The 13,458-nt window shown below is 49.2% G+C and overlaps 3 protein-coding genes across 3 annotated transcripts; 2 read left to right on the top strand and 1 right to left on the bottom strand.

Annotated features, from left to right (window-relative positions):
- Positions 1–988: 988 nt before the first annotated feature.
- On the top strand, positions 989–2,593 carry BO87DRAFT_314321 (alpha-arrestin; the record flags this gene model as incomplete). The annotated part of the gene is made up of 1 exon (XM_025619653.1): positions 989–2,593. The coding sequence occupies one exon, from the start codon at positions 989–991 to the stop codon at positions 2,591–2,593; it is 1,605 nt and encodes a 534-aa protein (XP_025477182.1).
- A 1,488-nt stretch (positions 2,594–4,081) lies between these two features.
- Positions 4,082–5,923, bottom strand: BO87DRAFT_118808 (integral membrane protein TmpA). The gene has a single exon (XM_025617933.1). It carries the CDS (start codon positions 5,710–5,712, stop codon positions 4,243–4,245), a length of 1,470 nt encoding a protein of 489 aa, XP_025477181.1. The 5' UTR covers positions 5,713–5,923; the 3' UTR covers positions 4,082–4,242.
- A 2,633-nt stretch (positions 5,924–8,556) lies between these two features.
- Positions 8,557–11,462, top strand: afeA (adenylate-forming enzyme AfeA). Its single transcript, XM_025620643.1, has 3 exons — positions 8,557–9,336; positions 9,575–10,707; positions 10,766–11,462. The coding sequence occupies exons 1-3, from the start codon at positions 9,028–9,030 to the stop codon at positions 11,151–11,153; spliced, it is 1,830 nt and encodes a 609-aa protein (XP_025477180.1). The 5' UTR covers positions 8,557–9,027; the 3' UTR covers positions 11,154–11,462.
- Positions 11,463–13,458: the final 1,996 nt, after the last annotated feature.

The following is a 13,458-nucleotide window of genomic DNA, read 5'->3' as shown; positions in this document are numbered from 1 at the left end:
CCTGTGTAAGCTACACATCGATGACAATGGTTGATGGAGCCTGTGAGCCTGTCAAACCATTCTGTTGCATGGCGCACGCTTTTCTCCTCGGGGAAATCCTTCCGCCCAGCAGCACAACAGGAACCGAGTGTGTTTCTACTTTCTCAGACGCAGACGCTTTCCGCCGGAGACAGCCGTTTTGTCACGTACGGAAAGCGTAATGTAAGGCCCACGATGACGCTTTTTCTGCCGGGCCCCACTCAACCTCCATCGTCCGCCCGATGAGATGGAGCCCTGAAGGTGGCCAGACCAGGGAATGAATGGCACCTGTTACATGCGGTGGGAACGTCCTAGAAGAAACCATACTAAAAAAAGGGCGAATTTGGAAAGTAAAAACTCAGGAGTAGAAAATTCGATTTTTGAGGTAGTCCTCGTTTCTTTTTTTTTCTCTCTTGGGGAAATATATCTGGTTTTAAAAAAAAATAAAAAAGCTTGTTGCGTTCATTCAAAGGCAGCTGCTCTCCCACTTTTATTCTTCCCTTCTTGATTCTTCTGCTTCTGTCACACCCAATTCATCTCATCTTCCCTTCACCATCCCATAGCATCTGAACCCAAGTGGTGACTTCAACTATACCACACTGCCCATTGTATCCTCCGTACCGGTGCTTGGATACTCCATCATCTTGACAGCAACATCTAGACGAACGTCAACAATACCACCACACGTCAACTGGATTATGAACTTGGTCGTCTACCACACATCGCAACTCTACCAATATCGAAGCAATTCCTAAACAATCACTTCCCAAGTTATTGTTCAGCAGCATCTACATATACAAGCTCTAGTCTTCGAACCATCCCTATTCCGTCCACAGCAACCTCTCACCGGAACATTTTCTCCACAGCCGAAGTAGGGGCCTACAAAGCCGGCTCTCACAAATTCTCATATTCTTTTGCCCGGCACGGTTGTCACAAACTCAAAGTGTTAGCCACTTGAACTTTTGACACCATGCCTGGCCGTCTACTCTCCAGCTTTGTTCGCCCTTCCCTCTCTCACCACCACCACTCCTCTCACCACTCTTCCGTCTCCCACTCCAACTCCTCGTCCTCGTCGTCTGTGAATGAGATCCCACCGAACACAGTGGCCTCCAAGAAGCCGTCCACGCATGGTGCGGAAAGAGCCCGTTCACCCGAGCGTCGTCTGTCTTTCGCCGTCGAACACCTCATCCACCCCCACCGTGATCACAGCAAGGACAAGCGACGCAGCCATGGCCGGTCCTCCCGTTCCAAGGAGCGCGCCGGACAAGAGGAGATTGCCAATGCTCATGCTAAACTAGACGTCATTGTCGAATCCCCGCCGCTTGTGTGCTACGGATCCCCTGCGAACTCCACTGGTGCGCTGTTCTCGGGGCGCCTGAAGATCAGCATCTCCGAGCTGGCTGGCATGGTCACCCTGGACACTTTCGATATGCGCCTGATGAGCAGACTGACAACGAAGAAGCCTGTTTCCAGAGACTGCGCCAACTGCGCATCGCGCACGGAGGAACTGACTCACTGGAACTTCCTGACTGAGCCTCTTCATCTCAAGAATGGCGACCATGAATTCCCCTTCAGCTACCTGTTCCCCGGTCATCTGCCCGCCTCCTGCAACGGTTCGCTCGGTCAAGTCGAGTACTTCCTTTCTGCGCGTGCCCACAACGTCAACGGCGAGGAATACACCTACGAGATGCCCGTGCACATCAAGCGTGCCATCCTTCCCGGAAACGACAAGTCCTCAATCCGCATCTTCCCCCCTACCAACCTCACCGGCCGCATCGTTCTTCCCTCTGTTGTGCACCCGATTGGCACCTTTCCCGTTCAGATGACTCTGAGCGGAATCGTGGACAAGAAGGAGGACACGCAGACTCGGTGGCGCCTGCGTAAGATGATGTGGCGGATCGAAGAACACCAAAAGATCGTGTCCACCGCTTGCACCAAGCATGCACACAAGATCGGGGGCGAGGGCAAGGGAGTCCTTCACCAAGAGACGCGCATCATCGGCCACAACGAAGAGAAAGAGGGCTGGAAGACTGACTTCGACACCGCTGGCGGCGAAATCAGCATGCAGTTCGAAGCGAACATCAACCCTTCTTGCAACCCTGTTTGCGATCTCGAAACCCCTGGTGGCTTGGAAGCGAGACACAACCTTGTCATTGAATTGATCGTGGCTGAGGAGTTCTGCCCGAACCGGAACCCCAAGCTCATTACTCCCACCGGGGCGGCGCGCGTCTTGCGCATGCAGTTCCACCTTCATGTTACGGAGCGCAGCGGTCTCGGCATCAGCTGGGATGAAGAGATGCCGCCGGTGTACGAAGATGTGCCTGCCAGCCCGCCTGGATACACCATGCTCGATGGTGACAGCATCATGGAGGACTATCACGGATCCCCCATTCACCTGCCCGAGTATGAGCAATTGGAGCGCATGGACTCCCTTCGACTGGACAGTGACTCTACTCACTCTTCAATCCGGGGTCGCTCTCGCCTGACAACCGATGACTTGACTGCGGAACCGACGGTACCTGCAGCCAGTAACCGAGCGCCGTCTGTCGATTCCCAAAGCTCAAGACGCACATAACACCTTTAACTTCACCGTTGACTTTCCTTCATCTATTTTTTTTTTTCTTTTTCAACAAACCTGGACTCGACAGATGTCCATACCAAGCTACGCCGCTTACGACGTTACGATTTTTAACGAATTGGACGATTAATAAATCCTAAAGATTCGGATTCATCTCAGTTGCTCTCAACAGTCACTCTCAACAAATTGGCTTGCCATGTCCTAATGAACTCTCTAATACCACTGGCATGGAATTAAACAAAAAAAAGGGGGAATATCGGAGAAAAAAAGTTCGTCTTTCTTACTTAGAATTTTCATTGTCTTATCACGGAGTGGGGAATTTTCACAGTCTGCATGATACCCATAGTTGCTACAAATATGTCACAAACCTGGCTATTTCTTCTGTTCTGCACCAACCACCTTTTGTTGTTGTCCTCAAAAATGAAGAGTGTCAAGATCGCTACCAATATACCTGATTAATAGAACTAAAGAAAAACGATAATTTTTTCCTGAATCGAAGCCTCCATCCTAAACTATCCACCGTAACAATAAAGAACTATTGATCGCCCTTTAGTAACCCCATAGTCGCAAATCCCCCAACCCAAGCCAAGCCAGGTATAGTAAAGCCCCGTGTGACACAATCCGGGTAGGTACAGCTTTAATTCCCTAACTCACAATCAATAAAAGTTCTCACCAGTCAACCATACCCTTGCTTACTTATTCTTATTCCTGTTACTCCGTAGGTACCCTGATCTGAACTGGCCAGGCCAGGCCAGTCTCGTCCTCTTCATGGTATTTCTCTCGCCTTCTTCTTCCAACCGTCGTAAACAGTGTATGTGTGTGACATCTACTGCACCCATCCACCCACTATTCAATAATCAGGTTACAGTCTCATGCACGTACCCAGATTTATTCCCCCCCCTCTGAATATCAACAGGTAGTAAATAATCGCTCGTGCTACACAAGCCCTTGTCTCGGCCCTTTTGCTCTCCCTCTCACTCTCTATTAAAACCTCCCCCCCTGCAGATCGGATCGGTAATCTGCATGTCGTAGTGTATGTAGTACTAGTACTTTGTTATTTTTTGTTGGGTTGGATGGTTCTAGTTGGTAGGTTGGTAGTAGTTGGGGAATGGATTGAATGACTAGTGGTTTGGTTTGTTTGGGATTATTTGAACTATTTAGTGGGATGGGGGTCCCCCTTGGATGCTACTGATGCTACGCTTACTTGCTACCTTGTTGGTGAAGATAACTTTGCTTCGTTGTGTGTGTGTGTGTATACATCTCTTCTTCCCTTATGTTTCAGTTCACTCATTCATCACTATTTGAGTGTAGTATATGCACTTTGAACAATATCGATATTCATTCACCACCTTCGCTTTCCCGCTCTTTCTTGCCGTATTCGCCTCGCCTTGCCCCCTTTTCGACCATATGTGAAACGCCATCACTCAAAGAATAAATACCATGTGTCTGCCGCGTGAACTCCTTAATACCCTTTTGCTCCTTTGGACTCCCGTTCGCGTCTTTCTTCAACTTCGTCTTTCATCTTTCCGCCTTGAACTCCATAATAACTCCGGGGATATTTTCATCAAACAATAAAAAAGATATCACATAACCATGAACATGAGAAGAAGAAAAAACAATTACATAGTTGGAGGAAGATATGCACATCATGAATCGAAAATGGGTCCATATGCATGGATTCCGTGAGATTCCAGTTCGTATACCACTTTCTTTGTGACGAATGGATTGCTGATAACACAGACAGCCTCGGCGTCAAAATCCCGGACCATCTGTCGGATAATCGGGACCATGTCGATTCGTCCTGCCTGGTTGGTGTCGATGATCACCGGATTCGTGTCCATCTCGGACACCAGGTTCAGGATGTCCTGACCGTACGTTTTGAGCGGTGCCCGCGTCTGCCAGAGTACTCGAAGTTCTGGCCGGTTCGCATCCCCCAGGAAGGAGAGACACGGGCCGATTCCGGATCCTGTCGTTACAACCACCACGCGCTTGAAGACCCGCATCGCGTATGCAAAGCCGTTAATCAAGACCCCTCGCTTCCAGAGGTGAGTGGGTGGGTCTTGGATGCAGGCTGTCGTCCAGTCCCCGGCTTTGGACACCAACGCAGAGAAGCTTTTACCTTCCGGGTCCGGGAACGTGGCAAAGCCATGCCAGTCTTGCAGTGGGTGTCGGGATAATTGGATGCCCTTGCCGAAGTTCGTCGTGGTATGCGTGAAGTGGAGACGCACCGCATGCGAGGAGAGGTATTCGGCCCGGACGGGGACTTTGCGGAGAAGAAGCCAGGGATGGATGATTGCCACGACCGTGACCATCAAGAACCAGAACGCAGGAAGAGTGACGAGGAACCGACCCAGAGACTCATGGTACGCCTCTTTGGCCTGGTCGGCGAAGATCATGAGCAATATCACAAAGAGTGCCACGACGAGCCATCCAGAGAACCGGTGCGTCAGCTCGAAGTAGTCGTGCCTCTTAAAGCGGAACTTCGGGTGGGCCACCACGATGATTGCCAGCAGCAGGACAAGAATAACGTATGCTAAGACAACGGGCGCAAGGGATAGAACCGACGCTCCGGTCCAGTACTCCCGAGACATCACGCCCACGAAGCCCACATACCAAACGAAAGCGGCTACGCCACATCCGCTGTGCACTCCGCCATAATGATACGCCTTTGCGGCCAACAGACGCAACCATTTCGGGGCTGATCTTGGTATAGAGCAGACGGAAATGAAGATGGAGTTGACCACCAACGGCTGTCGTGCCAAACCACATGCCATCAGGTTGCCGGCGGTGGCGTTGACCAGGGCTAACAGGGTCCGGTCTGTAACCATGATGGCCACGAACACGGCCACATTGGCCAGGAAGACCAAGGTGAAGAGACGACGGTAGATGTTGAGCAAGGCATACCGGATTCGAGATAGCTTCTTCACCTTGTGCTCTTGGGCTTCAAGGTCCCAGGGGTTGTTGCCTGCATGATTGTTTGAGGCCTCCACCTTCTCTGAGAGCTCATTGACTATAGTCTGGTCTGTCAATGTTGCTTCGCCTGGGCTCGGTGGGCCTGATGCACATTTGGCCGGTTGTGGTACCGACACAATGGTCTGTACTGGTGAGGATGACATGCTGACTCGGGATATTCCAAATCCGAGGACGTGAGGGAGGAGGAGGGTGGGTGAGAGACAAGAAGCAGACACCCAAGAGAGGTTATCCCAACCAAGATAGGTGGAGGAGGAGGAGGGATGCGAGTGGCAAGGGTTGGTGTGAGGATCAGGTACAGACCGACGCAAAAGGGAAACAAGAGCAATTGCAAAAATTGGCTATACCCTAGGTAAGATCATGGCCCAACGAATGATTTGAGAGAGATGAGGTGAGGGGTTGAAGAGAGAGAGGACCTGACAGGCGTTCACAGTTCACCTCCGAATTGGCATTGCCGTGAGCCAACTGCGGTGAATGGGCACCTGCGTCTTTTGAATCTTTGTGGATGACGACATCTCATAACGATGCAGAAGAAGTATATTTCCCGAAGCGTGGACCTACATCGAACACCGGAGTTACCTTGGGGCTATTGTGTCTAGTCCATGTTCCCAGCAGCTGGACGCATACCGCATGCGGCATACTGTCGGCCCGTTTTCCCTCTACAAAATCCTTTTCTTTTTTTATTATTATTTTTATTAATTTATTATTTTTATTTTCATCTTTTTTCTCTTTATTTTTATTTTTCTGATACTTCACTTTGCCGAGCCAGGTTTTTCAGGATTTATCCACCAGACCTGAAGCCTGATACTATTGCACGGGATGGAATCCCACCCTAAATTGGTGGATTTGAGGCTGACTGCCAATGAGCAGTGAAAGATGGCATGGTGCCATTCAAGATTCAGCTCTGCATTCCCCGAATCGAGAAAGAGAAGACCCAATGGATGGTCCCCGAAGGAGGGGGGAAGTGAACCGTGCCGCCTCAGATCCATGGCTGATGAATCTAGTGACAGTGATAACTAGATAGAAGGGTCTAGAGATTAGCATGATCCGGCACAACCAGTCCGAGTGGCTCCTGCAGGAGGGTCAGGGTTTCCCTGCCTGACGCTAGCAGGTGAAGACACTCGTGTGAGACGCAATGATGCTCGCCACGGGGGGAGGATCGTATTCCCCACCGCTGCACCGCCCGATGGGGGGCGTAAAGGTGGAGGGATGAGGCAATGGGAAAATCGATAATCGGATTATCGGAGCACGGGACACAGGATGATTGTTGAGAGGCAAGTTAGTGAAAGAGTTGACTTGACAGGGCCCCGGCGGCAATATCCACCCACGATCCATGCAGGACGCACAGATTCCTTGCTTTTTTCCTAATTGGGAGAATCAACTAAATAAGAGTTCTATCGGTGGCAGGCGCAGATTGCAGATGGAGCCCTGCCATGTCGTTGGGAAAGACTAGTGTGTCCCGAGGTGCTGGCCAGGCGGCCCGGTAATGGAGTCGAGGGAAGAGTGCATATGCGCCTGATAGAGCGACAGACACACCAGAGAAAGAAAGAAAGAGACAAGTGATCAGAGGGTTACCCACACCGTACCACCAGCCAGGTTTCCATTAGCGGGCGGGGTACATTTTCAGCGGTGCCAGGCGCGTCTTGCAGGAAAAGACGTACCCTTTGGCTGCCAAAGTGATAAGCAAGACGTCAGCCTAGCATGGGTCAGGCGAGGTGGATACCAAACAGGCAGGCATGATTGCACGATGGAAGTCGAGATTGAATTGGAAGCTGAATACAAAGCCCCCAAATCCAGCAGGCTGGGGCGTCAACCATGGATGAACGCTAGTTCGGTTCCCAAGGCGGGAGATCTAACCGGTGGGTTCAGCTGCACGAGGACATGAACTAGATACTAACCGCTCCGCCGATTCCTGAAGAGTGAAAGTGGCAAGAGGAAAAAGAGGGGGATTGAATGGATGGAACATAATTGGAGGCTATACTAAATGGGGGAAGCAAAGAACAATACCAGCTTGGGACTAAAGGGAGATGCACGATCGAGAGGCTCGATGACAGGGGAGAGTGGGAGCCATCAGATTCAATGGGAGAGCAGGATGAGGAAGATTGAGTCAAGAACCGTGGTGTTCGGGCTGAAGAGATGCCCAATAATGGATTAAGTTAAGGTATGGGGAAGAGAAACAGAGAAAGAAAGAAAAAAAAAAAAAAAAGAGTGGAAGAGGAAAAGATGGGATGAGAAGGGAAGTTACGAAGATCATGGATTGTGGAGAATAACTTTTATATTTTTTATTCTATTCTAATTTTTTTTTATTTTTTCTTTGGTTTGTTTTTCATATTGTTATTTTCTCTGGAGTATTTTTTAATTTTCTGTTTTTATTTTATGTCTTGGGGTGTTTTTGCTTTTTTTTGGCTTTATAATTTTTTTATTTCCTAATTCTTATTTCTTATTTCTTTTTGATATTTTGGATTTTCTGAATTTCCGCCTAGGAAATAGAGGTGAGTTCGTCTGCATGACGGGAGCTGTTCGCTCTGGCCAAGTTGCGACCCACTTCGGGATGCGATCTGAAGGACGAAACCGCGAGGGGATTAGTGGATGCTGCAATCGGCGGCTGTCATTCGATGTCTTGGGAGGAAGACGTGGGTCGGAGTGGGATCCACGCCCCGATCTTGGAGTGAGTCTCTCTCTCAGGATGCGATGGAATTCCAAATTCCAAATCATGGCATTTGTTCGAAAGGGTAAGTGATGGGGGTCCAAACTGGAAAAAATAACTGGAATTAATCTGGAATTCCCTTGTCATTCCCACATCCACTCACACCTTCCCCCCCTCTCTCACTGGCACAGCTCATGCTCTACTAGCTTGCTGTCGCTCTCTCTCTCTCTCACTTTCGCCGCAGGATTAGTTGTCGGTTTCATGAGCTGGTCCTTTTTTATTTTCTACTACCCTTAAAACTTCCCATCATGAATGGAGATATATTTATCGCCCCAGAATTCCCCTTTGCTGGATCGGGGAAATAATTCTTTCTGATCTTTTTATGATCATTCCTCGTCCAGGCTCCGACATTTGTCTAACCATTACTCCTCCTACTATTACTACTACCACTTACTGCTCCCATCTGGTCCCGTCACCTTCACACTGGAAACGGGGCATGTGTGATTTGATTGATTCACATTGGACTGGACTCAACTGGACTTGATTCAACTCTGACAACACTAACTCAACGGGACTGAATTGACCCTCTTTCTTCCCTCTTTGCTTCTCTCTCTCTCTCTCTCGTCCTCTCCCTCCTCCCTCCCTCTCCTGTCTTCTCATCCTCACCCTCCTCCTGTTTCCCACCTCCCTCTCTCCAACCCTTCTCCTGTTCCATCTTTAGTCTCCCACTCCTATCTTCTCCTCCACTCCTCCATATCTTGTCAATCAATCATCCCTTCAATTCTTGAACAAATCACCAGTACTCTCCTCCACGATGGGTAGTCTCTGGGAGTCTCCCACTCTGGGCGATCCCTTCAACCTCACCCACCCCGACAACCACCTGGACCACGCCAACAACCATGGCATCACTCACGGTGACGGTTTCTACACCGACTTGTTGACCTTTGCCTTTAGGGGCCCCGTCCACTATGACCGGCAACAGCCAATATTCATCGACGCTGAGGACGCTACGCGATTCTTCAACGCGTTGCAGTTCGAGACTCTGGTTCGAGCGCTGATTGCTGGTCTGAAAGCCCACAATGTACAGCCCGGCGATTGTGTTTTGGTCCACCTGGGAAATAGTGTAAGTAATCATCTAGTCATCTTCCTCCCCTGACTGGCCCGCTTATCAAATCACCCCAAACACTACTACTTACCTCGAGATCTCTCTCTCTCTGCCCCTCCCCCAACCTCACCCACCCTTCCTGTTCTTTGTTCTCTGTTCTATTCAATTTGATTTGTTACCTGTTTCTCCATCATATTATCGTCATTCCCATCATGCCCCTCCATCATCCTCTTCTTACTAACTCATGGTGTGGTAGATCATATACCCCGCGCTGTTCTTCAGCATCATCGGGGCTGGCGGTGTGTTCATGGGCTCCAACGCGCGCAGCCAACCACAAGAGCTGGAGCACATTCTGCAACTGGCGGAGCCAAAACTGATCATCACATCGTCCGATGCACTGCCTACGGTGCTGAGCGTGTCAGCCGACCGTGGAATGCATCCCAGCCAGGTGTGTCTGGTGGATGAGGCTGCAGGGGATTACATCTCCCAATATTTCCTCGCCGGACCATTGGCTTATGCGACTGCCGGCGCCTCCTATCTACTACCGAGCAGTGGGGGCGGCTCTGTTGTGAACTTCGCCCACCTTCTAGCGTATGGCGAAAGTGATTGGGTGGCCTTTGATGACGAGATGATCGCCAAATCGACGCCGGCCGCCATGTTCTCCACCAGCGGCACCGGAGGCCTGCCTAAGGCAGCATACCTCACCCACCATGCCATGATCTCTCACCACCTCACCATCCAATACGATGTGCCTTATGAGGTAACTCGCCTGATGTCGCTGCCCATGTTCCACATGTTTGGCGCGCTGTGGACCCACCTATTTCCCATTCGCTATGGCGAGCCCTTGTTTGTGCTGTCGCGTTTTGAAATGAACCTGTTCATTCGGACGGTGCGCAATTTTGGTATCACCGAGACCTACATGGTCCCCGCCATGATTCACAAGTTCAATCGGTCAGCCTCGTCCGCCACTAGCTCTCTGTCCTCTCTCCGTTACGTCGGGGTTGCCGGCGCTCCCATTGATGCCGCCGCCATGCAGCGCTTCCGGGAACTGCTTCACAGTGACGCCCGTGCCTCCCAGTTGTGGGGGATGACTGAAGTGGGGGTGGTGTTCCAGAATCGCTACGGGCCTCAGCAGGCCCCCGCCGGCAGCATTGGCCGATTGCTGGAGGGCTACGAGGTGCGGCTGGTTGGGCAGGACCACCAGCTGGTGCTCGAGGACAACCAGCCTGGCGAGCTCTGGGTGCGCGGGCCCGGGGTCCTCAGTGGGTACAAGGGCCGGTCAGACGCCAAAGACGCCCGAGGGTGGTTCCGCACCGGCGACGTTGCGTACGTGAGCGCCGGGCAGTTCTACATCTACGGGCGCACCAAGGAATTGATTAAAGTGCGAGGGTAAGTGGTGGTCAATTGGGAAGCAAACCCCGAAGCAAGTGCTAACCGTGACGTGCAGATGGCAGGTGGCCCCGGCGGAGGTGGAGGCAGCGCTACTCAAGCACCCGGAAATCGAGGACGCCGCCGTGATTGGGGTTACATCGCGGGACGGCAGCACGGAGCTGCCCCGAGCGTTCGTGGTGCGAGCCAAGAGCCTGACGGGCAGCCGGCTGACTGCGGACGATGTGTACAACTTTGCACGGCACCAATTGGCCAGCTATAAGGCGCTGGATGGGGGCGTGATTTTCGTGGAGGAGATCCCACGGACCGCGAGTGGGAAAATCCAGCGGTTCAAGCTATCTCAGATGAACACCTATCGGGAGATAGTGAGTAACTTGCTGGCACGGTTCAAGGGTGCTAGTATGCAGACGGTCGGGATAATGCATCCAGGGCGCATTACGGTGTAAAGGGGGGTTGCTTTTTTTTTTTTTTTCACTTCTCTTCTTGGTTTTCTGTTTTCTTTTTCTTCTTTCGACTTTTCTTCTTTTTTTGCGACATTTTTCTTCTTCCGTTGATATTCCGCTCTGGGAATGCCGTACATATTCGGGGGCGTTAGTGATTACGGACTAGGCTTTAGGCGTTAAGAGCAGGGTGGTCGGTGGGGGAGTGACAAGGAGGATGGAACCAGAAAAAGACGACTGGATTCGTCCATACAACTACACATACATACATACATCTGGAAGCACATAGCAAAGGCGCACAGATACATAACATGGAGATAAAGCTAAATTAGTTAGTTAGTATTATAATGATAACCATCATGTCAGAAAGAATCTCCTACCTAATCCGGCGAAAAACCAGCCCCTCTCTTTTTTTTTTTTTTTTTTTTTTCTGTTGCGCACCGTTAGTCCCAAGGGACACATCTACAGCAGACTACAGTGAACTACGGTGTGCTACTGTATCTTCTTAACCATGACTAGTTTAGGTTCTGCGCAAGTTTCGCCCTGCACGCCCGATACCTAACCGGGTAACCCCGGAAGAGCGGTTAAATTGGGGGTGAGTGGGTGAGTGAGTGGATTAGATCATCTGTTAGTCTGTTAGGGTGATTTTCCTTGCAGTACGTACTCCATTGCGGTGCAGTAACCTACTACTACTAGTGGATTAGCAGTTATCTACCCTACTTTGTGAACTTAGTAGGTATAGTAATGGAGTTGATTGAGGTGAGTGGTAGTAGTGGTGGTGGTTAGTTATCTTCGCTTAGTAGTTAGTTCATTAGTGGTGAGCTACTTACTATAACTAAGTGGTTGTCTAACCCTGTGGGGATTGGGATTGGTATGATATGGTGTGGTAGGGTAGGGTGTGGTAGTACAGTGGCTGTTGTTTGGCACATGTTTGTGGACGTTAAGCGCGTGAGTGTGATACATTACACCAAAACGCGCTGTTGGGTTTGATTCAGTTTAATTCAGTTTGAAACTAGATAAATGTGATATTTCTATCCATTGGATTTTAACTCTTTAACTTTCTGTAGAGAAAAGTAGCAATTGGGTTGTAAAGGCCCTCCCTCCGCCCAAATCTGAATCATACACTCACCCATCATCCTGTCGAGTGACATAATAAACAGGGTAAAAGAATTACTAGGATATTGTTTGCTGTCAGAACTAAATCTAGCCTTCGTTCACGAGAGGGGTAGATGGATTCTCAGTGGCTATTGTCTTTTTTTCTCCCGTAGGCGTGCTTGACTGGGATTATGCTCCTTCGTGATCCTTGTCAAGGGAGGAGAAGAAAAGAAAAAGTATAGTGTACAGTAGAGGAGGGGTCTGATCCCGGTTGTTGGGTACATATCTTACTATCTTACTATCTACGGTGTAGTAGTTATCTATCTAGATTAAACAGTTAGGTAGCTGTGTAGTAATACTAACTTGTTATAGCAGGAGCATGATTCCTTTTGTTTCTCATGATTCACAATGATCGCGATAGTGATAGGGAGTAATCTACTCTCTCTGAAAGAGGGGAAATATGGACTAACAATCCCAGGATGACCCTGCTAATACCCAAACATGAATACAAGGATGTGGTCGGAATCGCAATGTGATGAAGATTATCAGTAGGGATAAAGTTATACCTCGGTAGCTTTTAGTATAGGGTATGTGATGATGTCTGCAGAGTATGTCAAGATGACATGTGGTACTTTCTGTTATTTTTATTTTTATTTCTATGATCCAAGAATATGTACATATACAGTAGTAGTAAGCAATGTCGGTAGATAGATACATATGTGCTACTAGTGACTACTTACATACATTGTACATACACGAGCTGTATCATGTACATATTATAATACTATTTACTTATGTAAATGTACATGAATATGTACATGTACATGTACCTAATCAAGTAAGTAAGTCAGCAAGCAAGCAAACTATCTATTTTCTAATTGTAGTAGCAATAGCATTTAATAGTCTCTACACTCATTTCTCCATAACATCATGTTTATGGGGAACATTCACATGTCTCATTGTTGAACGTGGACAGCTGAAGAATTATTTTATTTTTCTTAGTTTCTTTCTCTAAGCGATAAATATAGTTCTTGTAGATAGATTGTGTTTCTCCACTAAGCTTTCTCATCACGGAAAGAAAAAGAAAAAGGAAAAAAGAAATATGGTTCACCCAGCAAGTTCTCTAGTCTTTTAAGGTTATGCTTTTCTTTTACCCAGGATATGCACTCTCGGTACCATGGTTGAGGGACAGATCCCTAATGTAAGGTGATGATGA

The sequence above is a fragment of the Aspergillus neoniger genome, assembly GCF_003184625.1.
Source record: "Aspergillus neoniger CBS 115656 unplaced genomic scaffold BO87scaffold_27, whole genome shotgun sequence".
In the NCBI taxonomy this organism is placed as follows: Eukaryota; Fungi; Ascomycota; class Eurotiomycetes; order Eurotiales; family Aspergillaceae; genus Aspergillus; species Aspergillus neoniger.
This window is presented reverse-complemented; position numbering and strand designations above follow the sequence as displayed.